Source organism: Mixophyes fleayi, chromosome 2 (assembly GCF_038048845.1).
Source record: "Mixophyes fleayi isolate aMixFle1 chromosome 2, aMixFle1.hap1, whole genome shotgun sequence".
In the NCBI taxonomy this organism is placed as follows: Eukaryota; Metazoa; Chordata; class Amphibia; order Anura; family Limnodynastidae; genus Mixophyes; species Mixophyes fleayi.
The window spans coordinates 348,180,646-348,202,718 of NC_134403.1; the positions used below are offsets into that span (position 1 = coordinate 348,180,646).

The window sequence follows — 22,073 nt, forward strand, 5'->3', positions numbered from 1 at the left end:
CCATTACACTTCATCCTCCTTCCTAAAAGGACACTTCGTATGTCAATCACTCAAACACCTGCCCGCCCCCTAATGGCTGAAAGTCATGTGAGAAGAGATGGGCTGGGACATATACTAAGGCGGATTTTGATTGGCTGCTGTGTTGTCAGTTAGTGGCTCACCAGAAAGACGGATCTGCAACAACCTGCTGAAATAAGTGGTGTGTCTGTACGATCGCTGCACTTATAGAGGTAACACTGCTATATAACACCCTCCCGTCCCATTCAAAACATTTGTATTACAGATTTGAGTTTTTTTTAAAAAATTATATTGGCCCGCCTAAAGTTTTTCTTTTTTATTTGGCCCGCTCCTGAAAAAGTTTGCCCATCACTGACCTAGAGAATAGATCTAGGAGAAACAACCTACGTCTTGTGGGCTTGCCTGAAGCAGTTAAAGGGCCCAGCTCTACTGGCATTCGTTTCAAAAGAGTTACCCCGGATTCTGGGGATAAATGAAGAATTCGCCAATATAGAAATTGAGCGTGTGCATAGATTGGGGCCGCAAAGAGAAAATATGAAGGAACGACCCTGCACGGTCATCTTTAAATGCCTCAACTATATACATAAAAATGCTCTTTGGTCAGTTTCAAAGTCAGTAAGACCGACGAGCTGGGAAGGTTATAGTCTGCTGCTTTTTCAAGATTACTCGGCGGAAGTCACTAAAGCACGGAAGGAATTCTCCACAGTGTGCTCTACACTAGTAAAGAAAGGGAGAAAATTTGCTCTTCTACATACCCGGCGCGCCTGAGGATCTTCGATGGTCAAGAATATAAAAAGACTTTACAACTGCAGAAGATGCACAAACTTTTCTGAGAGAATTCGATGCGGAAGCTGAATCACAGTTCGTTTATTGGCCTCCAAAAACGCGTAAATATGCTTTTTCTGTTGTTTTTTGTTATGTTTAGGCCAATAAGATCCTGATGATTGAAACCCGGCCGGAAAACGTCTTAACCAGTGATGCTGGATTATAGATAATGATGTTGTTATGTAGTTGAAATATTCATTGAATCTAGCTTTTACACAGGTACTGTGGTTAACGACATGGCTTTACTATTAGCCGTATTATTGCTTATCGAATCTAGACCTTACAAAGATACTGGGGTTATCTCCCTGCACGCCTTCTATTCCATATTACACTATCTTTAGCTATAAGTTACGTAGATATCAGAACATAGAGTTGATCGCATTACAATTTACTATTATAGTTGTATGGGCAACTCTTCCCCCTCCCTCCTTTACATAGTTAACTTTCTAATTATTAATGCTGAATGCTGTTTGTTTTTTTTTGTTACTTCTTTTTACTCTTAATCCCCCCCCCCCCCACTCCCCCCTCTCTTACTGGTAAAGCGCCAACTTGGCATACCAGCTCTTCTCACCCAAATGAGTTCAAAGGTTACAAAGATTATTGTGATCCAGGTCTTGTCTAAGTATTACTATGGTCCCTCTGCCGGTCCCTATTCCTCAACAAAAATGGTTGTTTTGCTCTATGAGCTAGAAGAAAAAAAAGTCAGACCAAAATCCAAGTTTGAGAGGAGAAGAAGTGTGCCTACATACTATTGGGTAACATGTATAATATTAATTAGGGGAGTTCTCTCCCTAACATTTGTAATACAAAAATATGAGCTTTACATGGCAACGTTGAAATTTTGTTCTTGGAACGTAGGAGGTATCAACTCACCTATTAAACGGAATAAACTACTGACCTATTTAAATAAGTCTAAAGCAGATATAGCTTTACTCCAAGAGACACATTTGAATGACGCAAAACATGATAAGCTAACAATGTTCGGTTACAAGACCTAAGCAGTGGAGATTCCCAGCTAAACTTTCTAAAGCTGTGTACACACTACACGGTTTTCGTCTAATAATCGGCTCAATCAGCCGACATACGACCGCTCGTTCAAAAGTCGGGTCAGTGTGTGCAGTGACACGATGGTCGAAAGTCTGCCCAAATGGACGACTGTCGCCTCATTTGGTTGGTCGTACCGTTTAATATTTTCGTTCCAATCTCGTTTCCGTTGTGTAGTGTGTATAAGTTTCCGACTGATCCACGACAGCGAGTTCGAAATTACAGTCATTGCTCACGACAACATGGCTGTAAAAAGTCGCTAAAGGGACATCCGTCATCCCTTTATCGTCCTAAACAAGGATAGTGTGTATGCAGTCCATGTTCCGAGCGAACGGAACATCGATCGCATGTAAAATCGATCGGCATAAAAAGTTGGTTGAAACTTCTATAGTGTGTACCTAGTGTTACTCTAAATAATTTCAAGATATGGTAAAACTAGTATGGGTTGAATATATACATAATAATCAACAGCATACCGTTGATCCAATGCTATTCTGGCAAACTGCAAAGGTAGTCCCGAGGGGGAAAATTATGTCGTATGTAGTGAAATACAACAAAGACCAGCAAAAGACATACTATGAGGCTCAGCGTGAACTGACAGAAGCCTTTCAAACATATAAAGGAAAACCTACACCAGAAAATAAAGATAAATATAAACAAAAACAAATACATTTTGACCAAGTAATCCAGCAACAATGCACTCGCCAAGAAATGGCCAGTAAATTCAACTTTTATAAATTTGGCAATAAATCTAGTAAAATCCTTTCAAATTTACTAAACGGAACTAGACCCAATAGTGATATTTCATCATTACGGTCACAAGATGGAACCATCAAATATCAAGGGCCAGAAATTATACAGATCTTGAGTTCCTTTTATTCTGAACTTTACTCTCAAAACCCTATTGATACTAAGGCACAAGATGCATTTTGGGGAAAAATATCTCTACCTCAAATGACCGAGGCACAATCAAAGTCCCCAGTTCAGCCTATTTCTTCTGAAGAGGTTTTAAATGCAATCAAACAACTGAAATATTTTAAGTCTTCAGGCACAGATGGGTTTAGTGGGGAATTCTACAAAATTTTACAAGATAGTCTGTCGATAAAATCACAATCCTACTTTAACTTAATACTCTCAGAGCATAAAATTCCAATGTACTTTAATAGCGCCATTGTTAAGGTACTCCCCCAAGCCGGGACGCGACTTAAAGTCACCAGGATCATATAGACCCGTGTATTACTAGACGTAGATTACAAAATATTCACAAAGATATTGGCAGAGAGACTCAAAATCCCGCTACAGAGTTTAATCCACAATGACCAACCAGGCTTTATATGGGGGCGGCACTCAGTAACTAATGCGAGAAAGATTCTGTTGAGTCTTCATGCTCTGGAGAGATCGGGGAGAGAGGACCCAGCCTTACTACTCTCTTTAGATGCCGAAAAGGCATTTGACCTTGTGACATGGGACCACCTGTTCCAAACCCTCCACAAATTTAGATTTCCCGCTCAATATATCAACACTTTAAGGACTTTATATCATGACCCCAACACACAAGTATTAGCTAATGGCTTTCTCTCTACCTCGTTTAAGGTGGAAAGGGGAACCAGACAAGGATGTCCATTATCCCCACTATTATTTGCTCTGGAACCTCTCGCAATTGCTCTAAGGGAAAATAAGGAATTCACAGGCATAAAATTAGGCAACCAGGAAGCTAAGCTAGCTCTTTTTGCAGATGATATGTTAACGGTATCCAATCCAGAAGAATCAATCCCTGCCATTTTGAGTGTAATCCAGGAATTTAGTTCCTTCGCAGGATATAAAATAAATTTTTAGAAATCTGAAATACTTCCAATATCGGGTGTACAGTCTATAATGAATAATTCGACTCTCACCTCATGCTGAATCACACTAAAATCAAATACCTAGGAATTTATATTCCCACTAGACTTCACAAACTGTATGAGGTCAAACTACCCACCTGTAATTAAAAAAAAATTATAGCGCTTTTAGCTAAGTGGCATAATCTTCCACTTTCCCTCCTGGGACGCAATGCAGTTATTAAAAGTGTGGTCTTCCCAAAACTATCATACCCAATACAAATGCTCCCAATAAGTTTAAATAAATCTGACATGCATACGTGTACAAAATTGTTTTCCAAATTTATCTGGCATTCCAAGAAACTGCGTATAGCAAGAAGCAGGTTGATCCCCGTCATTTGCGGATCCTCCCTCCCCCTTCCCCGCCCTCTCTAGCTGTGCATTGAGCGTACTGAGTTGCTGTGTTTACTGTACTGTGCTGTCTCCCATTGTATTGTGATTTTGTTTGTCTCTGTACGGCGCTGCGGATGCCTTGTGGCGCCTTATAAATAAATATTAATAATAATAATAATAATTCTAGGAAAAGCGCAGGGAGGAATTAACCTACCAGGTATAAACTCATTCACGCGTGCAGCCTTATTTCTCTATATTATTGATTGGCTTTTTCAGCGTAGCCGTTACACTGACAAAAACCTGGAAAATGCTATATTCTACCCACATTCTCCGGCTGCATTATTACATCTGCCTAAATCTGAGAATAATCAAGATGGAGATTTTAGATATTCTATATTTAGATAGGAAAGCCACTCTCCCAGATATAGAAAAAGGTGGTCTGAGGTTCCAGAAAAAATGGGGCATATATATCGAATTGCTGGAATTGTCGGTCCAACAGAACATCTTTAAATTGTTTGAATACACTACCTGGTATTTACAATTAAGTTAGGGAGATAATGAATAAAATGCTTGGAAGGATGACTGGAGCCCCCTAAAAACTCTGAAGACGCAAATTTTCTTTAATTGGAGAAAGGTCTGACTAATATCCTCTGCCAAATAGTGTACAAAAAAAAAAAACCCTCAAAAAACTACCCCCCCCCTCAATTTATTTTATTTCATTTCAGTTGTGTTTATTTTCTGATAGTAGCTCGTATCGTTCAGTTACAAGAGGCAGGAGTAAATGTAGCCCATGGGATAGACAAAGCCATTCAAATACCTGGTAAGCATCATAAGCATTGGCAATCACTGGAGTGGGCGGAGTCTTCTTACTTATATACATTTCATCATCGGAGGAGGAGGAGCCGGAATGATAATCCGAAGTAACTCGCTCAGGCGGGTAGCGAGGGGTCTCACTCCTGTCATCTTTACTTTCAAAGCTTGCCACCACGAATGAAGGGTTCTTCTCTCCATACCTAACACAATGTTATGGGTTTATTAGTAAATTCCAATATATACACTCAATCATTATGTATAAACGGTGTACTTTACAATACGTGTGTCCAAAGTCTACAGAGAAAAAAAAAAAAAAAAAAGCAGCATCTCTTTGCTTTCTGGGGAGAACACCAACAGTTATATGGAACACTGTACAGTAAAGCTGGAGATAATTGACACCATATAATTTTTATTTATCGGAGGGCAGCACCACCTGCTGGCCAATACTTAGCACTACCTATTACGCCTAGTTAGTATGAACATTATTAATGAACTTCTCTTTAGGAATATTGGTAAAGTCTAAATAGACCAGAAATGCAGTCCTGAAGCAGCTGGCAAGAGAGACAAGACTGTATCAAGGTGAAAATCTCATGTTTGTGAGATTTTTTTAAAAACCAAACAAAACAGATTAGATAGGACATCAACCTGAGGAATTATGGAGTTTGTTTCATTTATAGTGGGGTTAAAAGTACTACCTGTAGGAGGCAGAGCATGCTAAGGAAAAATAGGATACACCACCATCTACTAACCCCCCTCTGCAGAGGTGGAACTGGTGAGCAGTGGGCCCCGGTACAGGGAGGTGGGGAGGAGGGAACCGGGGCCCAACCTTCTGCATCTACCATGCAGCGGGCCCCATTATCTCCATGGGCCCCAGTGCATGGCATCTGCTGCACCAACGGTAGTTATGCCACTGCCGCTGTCAGCTTACACATAGTTAGACATCAACACATCGGAGCAGAAGCAGAAACTACACATCAGCTATTTATATAGCGCCACTAATTCCGCAGCGCTGGAGTATTAGAGAGAATGAATTATGTGCAAAAGCCACCGCTCTTCTCCACCAGCCCCCTGAGGATCTGGTGCATTTGGGTCTCTTAAGAATCATCCCTACCCATTGCTTGATCCGATTCCACTGAAGGTCACCTTCAGTCAGACAGGTATGAATCATGTGACCCGGATGACATGGAGCAGGTCAGATGAAATATGTGGGCACATGATAAAACATTATTACAGAGCCTCCTGAAGGGACAAAGGCACGGCTCCTCTACACTCGGACAACTGCATAGGGGGAAAGATACAATTTAAAATACCTTATATGTACGACTAAAACTAAAAACAGACCAAACCCCCCAAACACATATTAAGCACTTCACTAACTTATGTAATTACTCACTTTATTACATGTAAAACATTAAAGATCGTTAACACCCTTATTCTCTTATCCCATTAACGCCTTTGTCAGCATAAAGCTTTAAACTAGAAGATCCGTTCTTGAGCTTTTATAGTTTAATGTCATTCCACATTTTGATAAAGCACAACACACTCTCCTTCTACAGACCTGTTCAGAAATTAAGAAGAGGTTTAATAACGCCATCCTAAACCTGAAACAATGGGTTTGGAGGACCCCTCAATTTGTCAGATATACACCCCAGAGGAGCCTATATAACATCTGTTCTTTTGCAGGAACATTTTGAATGCCCAAAACCTCAGAGCTCTCTGCTGCATAGAAGAGGTGCGAAGACTCAAAACTCCCCTGCTTCATCCTGCATTAGAAACGGCCGTTAGAGTAATGCTAATTGGGCCGCCTATCTCAGGAAAAAAATCAAATAACCCAGTGTTTTACACATCATTATATAAAATCAAAACCTGTCCTCATGGCAAATCACACAATCTACATGGTGCATTTTCTATTTCATATACTTTGAGCAGCAGCAGCAGATAGCATTTAATAAATAGTTGGTTTTATGATGATTTTGGAGGGGATATTCTGTATTTTTCTCTCATCTGTGTAACAACTGTCCGAGCAGCACTTTGTGGACTCCAGCAGACAGCGGTGTACAGCTGCCAAATACGTTACTGTTTGTATTACACATTGCACCTCCCTGATCCTCCAATTAGTAGACTGTCAGTGCTGGATTAAAGAATTCTCCATAAAAATGAGGTTCCTGGGAAGAAGACAGAGACCTGTGCCGAATCTAACAATATTAGAAAGTGTTGAACCAGATAAATCATCATTTTCTCCAGTACAGGATTAATGTTAAAGGAAAACGTCAAAACCAGAGATTTTATCTCAAATACAGCCAGATATATCACAGAGCAGTTATACACAATGTAATCTACCATTATCATTCAAATACGGAACAGAGAACTCTGGAGATTTGTTAGCACAAGATTTAGTCTTCAGTGTTTTGTCTCATATTAATTTCCACTCCTCCGGAACAGAGGCCTGGCAGATAACACCGCCCTTTAACCAGAGCACACACATCCACTCAATACTATCTCTGGATTGCAGGGTATTCGCCATGTCTGGTTTTCTGCTACATTGTAAATGAGCTGTCAGGTTATTTAAATAACCCACCATTATTCATCTGTGTCTGGCAGCCAAGTACATCCTTATCTAAGATGTAGAGAAAAATGGGCAAAAAGCATAAAAAAAGACTCCCCAATTAAAATAAACAAAAACATATGCCCAATCCATAGGAACTTTATTTAATAAAAGAATAAGACACTTAGGGGAATATTTACTAAACTGTGTTTGAAAAAGTGGAGATGCTGCCTATAACAACCAATCAGATTCTAGCTGTCATTTTGTAGAATGGATTATATAAATGATAGCTAGAATCTGATTGGTTGCTATAGGCAACATCTCCACTTTTTCAAACCCGCAGTTTAGTAAATATACTCCTTAGTGTCTACCACAGGAAGGCTGAGGTTAAACTTATCCTTTTATCCCCCTCCTTAAGATGACAATCTGTGAAAAAAGTTAGTGGTAGGTAGGAACCAAGGAAAGAGCGCAAAAAAAACCCCTCCAAAAACACTCTATACCCCCCTCGTGTCCATGCAACCAACTCATTTTGGTGTCATTTAAAGGAGGTTGTAAATGTTCATATATCCTTTTGACAGATCAGTGGCAGAGGTGTGTTACCTGCCATAGAAGACAGCATGTAACGGGGTAAGATCCGCTCTTCAAGCAGAGCACATTTAGCCGCAGGTGACTGGGTGCTGCTATCTAGCTGTGTGAGCGTCCCAGGATTGAAGGAAGTAGAACGTTGTGCGCTTTACATTACAAATACACAGCCTGTGGGTTCCAGAAACTGTTTTTGTACCTAGATGTCAGATATGCAAAACATTGGTAATTACTTTGGGGGTTCCAGAACAATGACAGACAAACTTGGGCTCACAGCTTAACGAAGAAAAGGCAAAGAAACTTGTGCATCACTGAATCTCCGTCCAATCAATCAAATCTGATCTACAAATATCCAGCTATTTATCCACACACAGTTCCATGACTTAACGACTCACCGGCAGCACACTTCACACGGATCCACCCACAGTGTGATCTCCTTAGGTAATCCTAATTCTTCGTACACTAATCCACTGTTATAACAAGCTCTCTGGAGGTCTGGATCAACGCCTTGAAATTTGTTTACACGGATGCATCTAAAAAAAGAGAAACATTAGAGTTCTACATGACATACATACATTCGTACATACATACATTCCATGTACTCTCCGACACGCCTGACAGCAGGACAGACTGACATTATATTGTATAGGGAATCCTAGCCTAGATATGACCGAGTGAAACGACAGTAGAGATGAAAATGCAGAGGTTCTAATCATGTCGCACCACATATAGAACACTAGTAGAATTGTCTCACAATTATGCTTCATCTTACTGAAAAGGGGTAGATGTAAAACAATTTTCTTAAATACACAGCTACTATAGAAAATAAAGACTTTTTATACTGCTTGCTTTAAACATAGACCACAACTGCCAATAATATTATACTTGAATATGTGAAAGAATAAATTGAACTGAATATTGAATAATTTTAATGGGATATTTCTACCCAAGATGTGTACTGTGCTTTATAATGCCAATACATAGACTTCTGCCCAGTGTATAGTAAATAATATATAAACATAACCTGTGTGCTGTCCTCCGCCTCACCAGTAGGGGACACTGTGCAGCACAAAGGCGGGCATGTGTGTGTGTGTGGTGGGGGGAGGGGGATGGTGGTAGAGCCTGTAGAGTGTAGACTAAACTGCCAGGCTTTTTGCATATTTTTAAATTAGCTTGTTTAAAAACAAAGCTCTGCTACAGTTTATATGAGGATGCCCCCTGTATCTCCTGTTAGACATGACAAGTATGGATAGTGTAAACACTTTCACTGGTGGCACAAGATACAAAAGATTATAAAACCAAGTAACAGTGTAGCGTGTAGTAGTAAAACAAAAAGCAATGTGATGAACTGATTCCAACTTGACTTAATGGACCAGTCCTATGAACATGTCGTCCTTCCCCAAGCATTGAACAGCCAGTCTGACCAGATTCAATACTTTCATTAAAAAGGGGCTTCCCTGCTCAAATGAATTTAACTTTTTGGCCTGTGCGCCTTCCTACAACTTTGACTACATTGCTTTATCTGCCTGGTTTCCATTTACGGATTTTAGTCTTCTCACATATCAGGTACTTGCAAATTCCCCCCACCCAAAACTAAGCCTGCTACACACATGGCTGAAAAGCACAGAAGGAAGTCTGTAAGCAATGTATATAGCAAAACGTGCAGAACAACACGTACAAGCTAATAAGGTGACGTTTTGAGGGTGGACAACAGATATAAACCCGGTCGCCTATTTAATAAACATAAATGTTTTAGGGTAATCTTAGAGGGGATGACGTACCTATACGCCTGTCCTTTGGTTGGCGACTCTGGGTACCAGTGATTGAGGTACTTTTCATGTAGAATTCTGCTGAGTTCTTCAGAAAACATTTCAATCTCCCCCTTACTTAACTTTTCATTATTTCTCAGTAGCTTCGAAAGAAAAAATACAACTGCAGAGATTTCGTTCTTCATCTTCTACAACTCACACACACAAAAAAAAAAAATGTAATAAAATAAAATGTAGAACTCCTAAAAGGATCTGGAAAAACAGAGATAAGAACAGATTATTGTGCTGGAATCAGCAAGTGACAACAATATATATTGTAGACATAACATAGAAAATATATATGTAATCAGTACTGTAAAACATGTGTTTGTGGGGAGGAATAAAACAGCATTATTATTGTTACACATACAGACCTAAACACTGCTTGTAGCTAGGGCTTCTCTCTTATTCAGTATTTACAGGGAATTGCATGGTAACCATCACTATTGGGCTGTTACGCACTTTGGGGCATATGCAATTGTTGGCGTTACTGCCTAAAGTAACACGGCGCATGCACTATTACCGTCATTACGGTAATAGTGCGCGTAAATACAGAGGGAGCTGCGAGCTGAAATCCGGCTTAGTATTACCGTAATAATGGTAATACTTTTTCCGCGGCGGAAAACGCCAACAATTGAATATGCCCCTTTGTGTGTTAACAGGACGAGGTTGGCAAACACAGACATTCCAACAAATGTCAAACCATCTAACATAGTGGGCAAGTACTGCTTTACCCAATTCCCCACACGCTAGTTTAGCAGAATGGTGATAAATACTGTAATAAAGCACCTTTCACCTAAAGTACATGTTAGCCAAAGGAAATGTTGGAGTCCGATTCAAAATCTAAAACCTCAAGAGGAAGCGTTTCCTAAACCAATGGCCATCACGTTATATAAGCAGATCCATTGTGCGCTGTGACAGGCTGCGTACACAGATTCATAGATTTCCTGCTGTAAAAACCCCCACAGAAAATAAAGACGGAAAAGGGCAGAGCTGGTTCCAACACCTGACAGCGATTACACTTCCTTCCAGCCGCAATACCTTAACTTGGAACAGAGACAGAATCATACATCACAGTGTGGCTCACGATCAAAGAGCAAAACAATGGAAAATATCCTGTGTTCTGGGACCAACACAGGAAACACCATAATGGAACAAACAGTGTTTCGTTTAAGTCTTATTACAGTAAAACCATGACTAAAATACAGAGGCGTTTTTTTAATCATTTTAGCACGTTTATAGCAATACTGCAACTTAATTTATACACATTGAACTGAAAGGATATAAACCATATTATATATTGACCAATATTCACGACAATGTGTCCTATAACTCCACTAGGAACCAGTGCCTTATAAATAGTGGTTGTGTAGTGTCCCAGTGACCACTGTAAACTGCCTCCGCTGTGTGTATGAGACAGGTGCTCTTCAACCAAGTAGATCCGTAAAGATCTTTTCATCTGCATTGGGGTTGAATACTCCCATCAATTTCTATTATTACATGGTATGAACTTTATAGTTTCATGTAAAGTTAGTTACTAAACAGTTAAATCTGTACAAAAATAAAATGAAAAGGCTGAGCTCATTATCTCACATGCACATGTTTGTAGCCATGGATGGTTAAAGTAGAGTTAAGACAACTCTGGCGCCTATTGGTTGCAAAACTCACAATTTTTTTTTTTATTTTTTTTTAAAGAAGCAGAGCTCAGAAGGGAAACCAATGTGAAAAAAAGAATTTCAAACAGGGACCTATCAACCACAGTGCTAAAGGGATTTCATTGATCCCTAGTGAACAGGCAGGCTGAATTGTTATTAATATTGGTTCAGAAACAATTGGCTGCCTGTGATGTGTTTAGAAGACGGTTGTACTTGGAGTACTCGCCTATACATTGACAAGTCAGCATGCAGCCAGGATCCACTCCTGGCTTTACTTATGTAGTGTCTAAATTGTAGCAATTTGCAATGAAATCTGGGTAAATTTAATCAGCAATGAAAGCACAATGGCTTAGTGGTTAGCACTTCTGCCTCACAGCGCTGGGATCATGAGTTTGATTCCTGTTTGTATGTTCTCTTCATGTTTGCGTGGGTTTCCTCTGGGTGCTCTGGTTTACTCCCACACTCCAAAAACATACTGGTAGGTTAATTGGATGCTATCAAGTTGACCCTAATCTGTGTCTGTGTGTGAGGGAATTTAGACTGTAAGCTCCAATGGGGCAGGGACTGATATGAGCTAGTTCTCTGTGCAGCGCTGCGGAATTAGTGGCGCTATATAAATAGATGCTGATGAAAGCTCGCCCCCATCAGATGACACTGCATTACAGGCTGGAATCCCTGATTACATTGAAAAGCTGCAAATTTCAGCAAGTGGGGACTAGTACAGGACATTACTGTAAGGAAAGAACTGGTGCATGGACACTTAAGTGCTGTGATCATAGATTGGGTGCCTTGAGTTACAGCAACTTTCCCTGTGCACCATGTACCAGAATGTGTGTGCACATTTCTATGCTGTCTCTACCACAGCCTGCACTGTATAGTACACTGAAGCATATGAGTTGATTTATGCAAAGTAGTTAATGACACTTTAAATCTAGATTTAAATATAAATGATATACAGACTATGCTGGGGGTCACAGAGTTTCTGTCACTTTAGATATTCCGCTCCCCTATGTATTATCAATTGTTCCATGTTGTCCAATCGCTCATTGGGGCTGGGCCATCTTTACAGTCTATTTCATATCATAATATGTAAAATGTATTAATATCCCCTCAACGTACAGCACTGAGTAATATGTTGACCTTTATAAATAAAAGAGGACACCTATTCACTGTTCGTGCGCATTCCAGTCGCTATGGGCAGATTCCTGGATTACATTCACATATTACTGTAATCATTCTACCCAACATATATACGCCCAGTTGTTTCAATTAGTCACCATCAGTTTAAACATTATATTACCAAAAAGTTTAGTCATGACTTATGAAACAGAACCGTTTATCACATGCCCACCACAGCTGGTCAATGCAGCCGCAAGCAGGGGGGTTATCCTAAGTGGACTGATACAATTAGTGACAAGACCAAGCAACTGGATAATTAGCATCCCAGTTAGTGCAGCCACACTGGGAAGATTACCCATCCGGGCTTTAAACTGTACCTAATGAGATGTTGATTAGGATTTCTGTTTTGTTTTTGGGACCACATGCACAGTGTTTTCATACAAATTTGGTCTACAACTACATTTGCGCAGTCAGTAACCTCTGTGGGGGCTGTAGCAGGTCTGATTGCTTCAGGATTCTATTAGATTTTAGGGGGCATATTCAATTGTTTGATTTTCCCACAGCGTTATTACGTTAATACTAAGCCGGATTTCAGCTCGCCGCTCCCCGAGCTGAAATCCAGCGTGGAAGGTACCGTAATAACGGTATTTACGCGCATTATTACCGTAATGATTGTAATAGTGCGCGCACCGCGAGAATTTTGGCTATAACGCCAACAATTGATTATACCACTAGGTGTTCAAAGTAATATAAACTCAAGTTACAATGTAACATTTCAGTGTCTCAACGCAATGAGTTCATTTTGCTCAGTCACTAGGAATTCCTTTTTTATTCTTCATAATTTAAGGAGTTTAGTCCTGGAACGTCAAAATCCCAAGTTCCACTGACTCAGTCACAGATGTTTTAACAATGATCATTTACCAGTTATTCGAAACCTGGAGGTACTGCTGACTAGAGATCTGAGCGGTTGTTTCAGGAGACGTGCGCCCAACTCTGAACCAGCACATTCACCTACAAACCAGGCTGCATCCCCAACTTTCTACTCGCTTTTACCTTCACTGAAGAACTGGAGGTGGGAGATTTGCATAGTGTGCAGCTGAATTATATTATTATTATTATTTTTTTTTTAATTAATACTGCACCTAAAACATCCACATTTACCATTTACACATGTGCTCAGCGGTGCCCCCATTTCCAATGTGCTAAAGATATGGTGAAAAATAGGAGGTGTGGGTATACACAGCCAATGCAATGTATTAAAAACATTATAAAGCGCTATAACAACATAATAGAGCCCCATTTGACCACTATTCAATGGAGACCCTATTCTAGAGCCCACTATATCTTACAGCGAGCAGACCGCAGAAATCTTGTGGAAACACAGGTTCCCACTAGACTCAGCTATCGCTGTTCTGTCCGCTTGAGAAACTGCCAGTCAAACGCTATAGTTGTGCCAACGTGGATTGCCATTTAATAGACTAACCACTGGGGGGGGGGGGGGGGGGTGATACTCTGCTCTGTACAGCACAATACTATGCTCCGTCAGTGACCAAGTTTAACAAATCACTTAAACCTTGACTCCTAGGGTAATCAACCATTATTTCCAAGCAGATTTTGCTAGTTTATATCATTAGGTGAAGCAACTTACCCCTCATTTCTGTAGTCTTCTAAATCAAGACATAATTTCTCCATCATTTTATTGTAATATATCCTCTTACGGCTAGATAGTAACCAACAAATCCCTAATGACTGAAAATACCTCGTTAAATTTTTCACTGGTGTCACACTGGCATTTTGACAGCCGAATAACTTTCCTTGTGACAAGATGACAGAATTCCCCATTCTCTGCGGCGACACCACGTAATCTTCAGAATGTCACACATTTCAGAGTGTTGCAATACACAGACACCACCAGCCTCTCTTGTGTGTTATATTCTGCATCAGAGGATATTGATATTTCCAGGACCATTTGACTAATAGGAATACATGTACTACAGGCTGAGAAGCTTCTGATATTATCCCTGCCTAAGGTTCATTCAAAGAAATAGCATGAACAAATATAAAACGTGTGCCTGTACAAAGTATTTAAGTACACATAGCCTAGCAAGCTGAATGGAAGCAAATGTATTTTAAATGTCATCTTAAAAGGCCATATCATGATTTTACCTTCCATACATACACATAGTACATGGCCAAAAGTATGTAGACACCCAAACATCAGATCCACATGTGCTTGTTGAATATCACATTCCATAACCAATGGCATTAAGCCAATGGAGTTGGTCCCCCATTTGTTGCTATAACAACCTCCACTCTTCTGGGAAGGCTTTCCCCGTTGTTTTTTGGACATTGCTGTGGAGATTCGCATTTCATTCACCCACAAGAACATTATGGTTGGGCACTGAAGCCGGGATTTAAAACCTGACTTGCAGTAGTTGTTCAGGGCATTGTGTAGGCCAGGCAAGTTCTTCCGCACCAAACTCGGCCTTACCCAAACTGTTGGCACTAAGTTGGAAGCACACAATTCTTTAGAATGTCATTTTAAGCCTTAACATTAAGATTTCTCTTCACTGGATCTTAAGGGGCCCAGGTCAAACCATGAAAAAAAAAGAAATTATTCCTCCTTCTTCAAAGCCAGATTCATCCATCAGACTGCCAGATAGTGAAGAGAGATTCGTCACTCCAGAGAACATACTTCCACTGCTCCAGAGTTCAATAGTGATCTGCTTAAAATTACTCCAGTCGACGTTTGGCATAGTGAATGGTGATCTGAGGCTTGTGCGTGGCTGCTCTGCCATAAAAATCCAATCCATGAACATCCCGATGAGCAGTTTTTGTGCCGACGCGGCTTCCAGAGGCCGTTTGGAACTTGGTAGCGAGTGTTGCAGCCAAGGACAGAATTTTTATCCGCTATGCGCTTCAGCACTCGGTGGTTCCGGGCTTTGAGCTTACCAATAACAGCACTTACAGATTAATGGGGCAGCTCTAGCAGGACAGAAATTTGCCGAACTGATCTGTTGGAAAGGTGGCATCCTATGACAATATCACACTGAAAGCCACTAAGCTCTTCAGTACGACCCGTTCTGATGCTAATGTTCGACTATGGAGAATGTATGGCTGCACACCTGATAATAAGCACCTGTTAGCGATGGGTGTGACTGAAATGACCAAACACACTATTCTCAGGCCGGGTGTCCACATACCTTTAGCCATGTAGTAAATATATATATGAATTTTAAAGTACAGAACAAAATTAATTTGGCCCCAGTTATGGGGAGGAACCTGTTAGTAAGATTTAACAGTAGGTGGTAGTGCAGTTTTAAGTTACCTACTAGTATTAATCACACAGTTTTATGGAAATGTCTGTGCACCCCCTGGTCAACCTGCATATTTGATACAGGTATTTTGGATTGTTGAAATATCCAACCTCATTAGCTTCAATTTATTCAGGGGACTTCTAGAATTTTCCAGTCAACAAATTCCCTCCGCCACACAGCCCCAAAGCATAATAGATCCAACACCATGTTCAGCATGGTGGTTTTTATCTTTAAATGTTTCATCTGCATTTACCAAAACGTACTTTGTAGCTGTGGCCAAAAAGCTTAATTCTTGTTTCAGCAGTCCACAAGAGATTCTGGCTTATCCAAGTATTGTTTTGCATATTTCAGATATTGACTTTTGTGACGAGTTTTAGGAAAGCTTTTCATCTAACAACTCTACCATGCAAATAATTTGTGTGTAAGCAACGCCGTACTCTAGTGTCAGCTGAGTCTTTCTGTGGGTCCGTAGCAGTGACAAGAGAAGTCCGCTTTGCATATCCGACCAGTTCATGAGCAGTTCTATCAGAGATTATTCTGGGTGTTCAGAACTTGCCTTGACCAATAGTTCTCCTTAGCTTCCATTTCTTTATAAAAGTTTCTTGACAGTGAAAATTCCAAGCTGGAAGCGTTTCGATATCTTTTTATAACCATCTCCTGCTTTGTAACCCTCAGTTACAAACTTAGAGGAGCCCGTGGCTGTTAAGAGTAGACTCACCATCCGGCAGGTCAGGAGGGTTTGGAGTATTGAACTCTGGAATTGTCACACATGAGTTGATCTATTCAAAACTGGAAGGGTGCCAAAACTTTAGCATATTACTGATTATCAAAAAGTTTCAGGAACTAACTGAGTCCAGTCAAGAATATCTGTAAATGTATTGAAGGACTTATTATACCTCCAAGTTGTAAAGCAGACTAATCCAGGAGCACTGATAAGTCTATGGAGTCTTTCAGATCAGAAGATGGGAAAAAAAATGGATTTGCACTCTGCTACATAGAAACTAAAAATATATTTTATATATCTTAAATTCTGTCATGGCAGTAGAACGGTTATATATGCATCTGTGAAGGTCAAGTTTCATTTACATACCTTATCAAGCTGCAACTGGGTTTAGTGGTACCTTGAATGTGCATGTTTTGCATATCTGAACTTCTTGCTAGTACATGCATTGTCTCTGAAAATACACCAGTCACTTTGATAGCATCACATATAAAATCCAAGTGCTCATTCTATATGGTTTTAACCACAACATACATAAGTTGTCAACAGCCCAATTGTTCAAAAGGTCAACTCTGATCTAAGCACCGCCAACACCCCGTCTATAAATATAGCCTTTAGGCCCCAGTGTATTTTATTTTCCGGGCTAGTGCAATGTCCACACGTCATCCTACTTCAGGCTCTCCCTGACAAATAAATAGAAAAAGGTGAATATTTGCACTGGTTCTGCTTTCATGTGTGATTGTTGTCAAGCAGAGAGAGGCTCAGGACTTATCCAGTTAGAAACATTACAGCAGCAATTGGTGTACATACACACATATGTATAATTTGAATTTGCTTTAGAGATCATATGGTTTTACAAGTATTATAAGTGTAATGGTTCACATATCTTTTGTGCAGACTAGTTCCCAAGAGAAAGTGCTGTGGTAATCTGACAGACAGGAGGTAAGCTGTAGTGCTGAGGTTTGGAAGTTCCGATGCTTCATGTGAAATATTTAGACTGCCACATAGGCAGGTTTACACAGCATGCTATATGAGGGGTGCATTCCAGCTGCTCTCCACTAAAAACTCTATGGTATGATGTCTGCAAATTGTAAGCCGAGAATCATGGGAGTTATAGTTTGTAGGATGCGGACCTTCAGAACTAACGCAGTATCAGCTTATCAATGCAATTGTAACCAGTGATAGTTACTGTAGTTCACGGGCCCTTTGGACCCGTGAACTAAGTGGAGGAATCATCTTCTGGCTGAATACAACCAACCAAGAGCTGGCTCAGCCCACAAGATGGCAGCCTCCATGGGGTGTAGCTGATAGGCACTTTTTAAACTGAACAAAACTACTTATGAAAATAAAAACAGTATAGCATAGCAAAAATAATAAATAATACTAGGTAGCAAAGTTATCATGCAGCAAAGAACCAATTCATGTAATTTCAATCATGTAAAATATACCACCCATACAGTTGGACCTTACGAGCGTTGATCCTGGCCGGATGTGGCTACAAGCAGCTGGTGCATGTAGCCCAGTGACATCATCGGCTTTGAACCAATAGAATGTAATGTGTGAGGAGTAGATTTCATACTTTTTCTAACATTTCCAAAGGAAAAATAACGTTCAGTAGAGCATTAAATGCCCTTTATAAGCCAACATCTAGGTATATATAAAACTTCAGACTCAAACTGCACTTGAATGGAAATCTAAAACAAACAAAAATGCTGAAATGCCTTTGTTTTACAACAGGTGTGAAAAATGCACACGGCAGGACGAGAACATCTATATTGGTTAAAAAAACAAAGTGTCTGCAAGGGCTCAACATATTTTTTTACATTGCCCTCCTCTAACGGTTATAGATTACCCTGTTGTTTCAAGCTAGAAAATTACATTATTATATTTAATCTTGAGGAACGGCAGGGGCACCATGCACTCAGGCACTCTGCCAGAGATGGACAATTCTCCAGGCATGACCACCTGGGGAATCTTGACTCAAACTGCACTATATGGGGCTGTCAGGGAGAAGCCGATAGGGCAGAGTCACACTGACCTCAAGATTAAACATACCCTGGAGATCTCAAATATAATACGGTAAGTTAGGCAGAGGCATAATGTTTCTGTCTGCTCCATCCCCAGTCATTATTCAATAATGCGGAATACTAATTGCATTAGTAGCAATCTGTCTTAATTATATAGTCTTTTATCTTAATTTTCCAAATGGGAAAAATTCATTTTAAAGACATTATGTATTTTAAGGCACGAGATTATATATATATATATATATATATATATATATATATATATATATATATATATATATATATATGTATATCAGACACATACAGACACCAGTTGCAAGGATTTTGTAATACCCTTGAACTTAGGGTGTAGATTTTAATACCTGAACAATGAGTCCATTTAATGATTATTTTAATCCAAAAGCAGTTGTAAGAAGCAAACTAGTACACATGAAAACCTCAGTATACCTTTGCAGGAATACAATACAATACTGTCCTGCAACCCTGAACATAGTGGCAGAATAGTGCCATAAATACTACATACTTGAGCTATTACTCTACAGAATGAGCAATTGAGATAAAAAGGAAATGATGGTAGGGAAAAATAAGGGGGAGAAAAAAAGATAAAAGTCTATTTTAAGTTACGTTCTGTAAATCTTGTTCACATTTAACACTTTAAATCACAACAGTGGAGTTTACTTTCTGGATATGTGATCACTACTAAGCTGTATTACAATAAAGTCCATAACTGCTGCATAGGAGCCAGTTCCAGTTGAGATTCAGTTGCCCTGAAGTTACAACCCGCTGACATACACTGTGCTGTGCAATGTATCAGAGTTACTGCAAGTATCAGAGCCACTAAGTGCAATATACCAGCCTGTCAGTCACTCCTAGCGCCGCTACAAGTTGAGCTCCCATTAGCCCAGCACCGCTCTCCCTCTCCCTCTCTTACCCCGGGGAGCGCTCATGGAAGCCGGACTCAGCCGCTGCCCAGCGAGGAGATGATGCTCACAGGAGAACTCTCTGTCCGGCCAGCACCCGCCACCCTCCCGCTCTCTGACGTCACTCGGCCATCCGAGGCCGCATTCCACTGCAATGTCGGTTTGTACCGGTAGAGGTCGCTGCAGAGTGCTTCATCCAATCACCTTCAGAGGACGTGAACCCCGCGGCGACCATTTTTATTTTGGGCAGAGCAGTGAGTAATGTAACAATGCAGAAGAATAGATTGCAAATGCAGTGTTTTGATATAGGGTAATATAAGTGTACCCTGCATATACAATGCGCCCAGCATATTTATATATCGTTTTACAGGATGTGTTAACTAAATTACAAGAGAGTTTTACAGTACACTTAATTTTCTTCATGGGTATTTTTTTGAACAATTTTTTTGGCAACATTTGAATGTACAAATACATTGCCAGTGGTGAGGACTGCCTGGCAGAATTAGTGTGATGGTCTTGGCTTTCAAGTGTATGTTAGATTGGGTTACTTAGTCTTAATTTTGTTTGTTCAATAAGTAGAGCTTGGGCCACAGAATTTGAACACCCGTCACAGTTGTGATGTTATTGCATTAGATATGCTTAATGTTTGTAGACACTCCCTTATATGTTTAAGCTTGAATCTTTAGTGATGGTCCCTAAGACCATGGGGAATGCTGGGAAGTGGGTGTGGCCAGTGTGCAATGTACCCAGAGTCTGCAAATGGCTGAATAAAGAGCTCAGCAGTGCCCACCCATGCTTCAGTGTCCTGATGAACTGATTTACAAGTATATTAACAAAACATGGTGTCAGAAGAAGTTTTAACTGGACTGCTAGAGCTCAGAGTGTGAAAGGATCCTGCAGAAGTCTGTAAAGCTGTGACACGCAGTGTCTGAATATCTGTCTTGTGCTCTGGTCACATCAAACAGTGAGTAACTATGGATAGGCTGTCTCCTCCAGCAGGCATGCTCATGTCTGGCAACTTGTCTGAAAACTGGAAAAGATTTAAACAAAGGTTTAATATATATCTTGCTGCATGTGGAGCTGATGCAATGGAGGATAAAACAAAGTCATCCATCTTCCTCCATGTGATAGGAGAGGATGTGCTGGACATTTATAACAGTTTTCAGTTTGCTGAAGGGCAGAATATGGTGCTATCTTCTATAATGCAAAAGTTTGAAGATTACTTTGTGCCAAGGAAAAATGTGACATATGAAAGATATAAGTTTTTCACCTGTGATCAGAAGTCTGGAGAAGGATTTGATCAGTATGTTACAGAACTGCAATCACTCAGCAAAACCTGTGAGTTTGGTGATTTAAAGGACTCACTGATTAGAGATCGTATTGTCTGTGGAATACCTGATAATGGACTCAGAGAAAGATTGCTGAGAGAGCAAGACCTAGAACTTGACAAGGCAATGACTATGTGCAGATCTACAGAAATGACCAGACTGCAAGCCAAACAGTTACACAAGGAATCTGATACTACTGTACATGTGGTGAAGAAAACAGAGCCAAGCAAACCACCATTCTCTAAAATGAAGCAGTCTAAAATGCAATCTAATAGGAAAATCTGCAGTAGATGTGGAAATACTCACAATCCTAAAATGTGCCCTGCTTATGGTAAAACCTGCATGAAATGTGGTGGACTTAATCACTTTGCCAAATGCTGTAGAACCAATAGTGAAACAAACAAAGTGCATGCCGTTGAACAAGCTACGTCTGAAGATTTTTTTGTGAATTGTATTGAACTTTGCAGTACAGACAAGAAAGAATGGATTGTTCCTTTAACAGTGAACGAGATTGTCATTCCCTTTAAGCTTGATACTGGTGCGCAGGTGAATTTGATATCGTTTCAAGACTATAAGACTTTTAGAGTAAAACCTAAAATTCATCCAGCCAATGTGAAAGTTACAGGCTACACTGGGGAGGAAATTCCTGTGAAAGGTACATGCCTAGTGACCCTGAGCTACAAAGGACAAAAGTTCAAAACATCGCTACTGATTGTGGATAAAGATGTACAACCGATTCTAGGATTAAGTTCATGTGAGAAGCTTAACTTGATAAAGAAAGTTTTCATGGTGACATCACAAGTAGAAGATGAATGCAAATCAGTGTTTACAGAATACAGAGACATGTTTGAAGGTTTAGGTTGTCTGCCTGGCGAGCATAAGATAAATCTAGACACGCAAGTTCCTCCAGTGATACACCCCTGTAGAAAAGTGCCATTTGCGCTGAGAGAAAAACTAAAACAGGAGTTAAACCGCATGGAAGCTTTGGGTGTGATACAGAAAGTTGATGAGCCTACTGAATGGGTGAGCTCCTTAGTAATTGTTGAAAAGAAAAATGGACAACTCAGAATATGTCTGGATCCAAGAGATTTAAATAAGGCTATTAAAAGAGAACATTTCAAACTACCAACCAGAGATG

General features: G+C 40.1%; 1 protein-coding gene across 3 annotated transcripts in view; it reads right to left on the bottom strand.

Moving 5' to 3' along the window:
- Positions 1-19,740, bottom strand: part of BTG3 (BTG anti-proliferation factor 3) — a 22,772-nt gene extending 3,032 nt beyond the window's left edge. Inside the window, exons 1-4 of one of the 3 annotated variants that reach the window (XM_075197109.1) lie at positions 19,619-19,740; positions 9,822-10,061; positions 8,436-8,573; positions 4,918-5,113 (exon numbers count right to left, since the gene is read on the bottom strand). In XM_075197109.1, coding sequence (XP_075053210.1) covers positions 4,918-5,113; positions 8,436-8,573; positions 9,822-9,994 — 507 coding nt within the window. In that variant the 5' untranslated portion in view covers positions 9,995-10,061; positions 19,619-19,740. Of the gene's footprint in view, positions 1-4,917; positions 5,114-8,435; positions 8,574-9,821; positions 10,062-17,029; positions 17,089-19,618 lie in introns of those variants that run through there. The other 2 variants (XM_075197106.1, XM_075197107.1) reach the window with 2 other exon arrangements.
- Between the last annotated feature and the right edge of the window lie 2,333 nt (positions 19,741-22,073).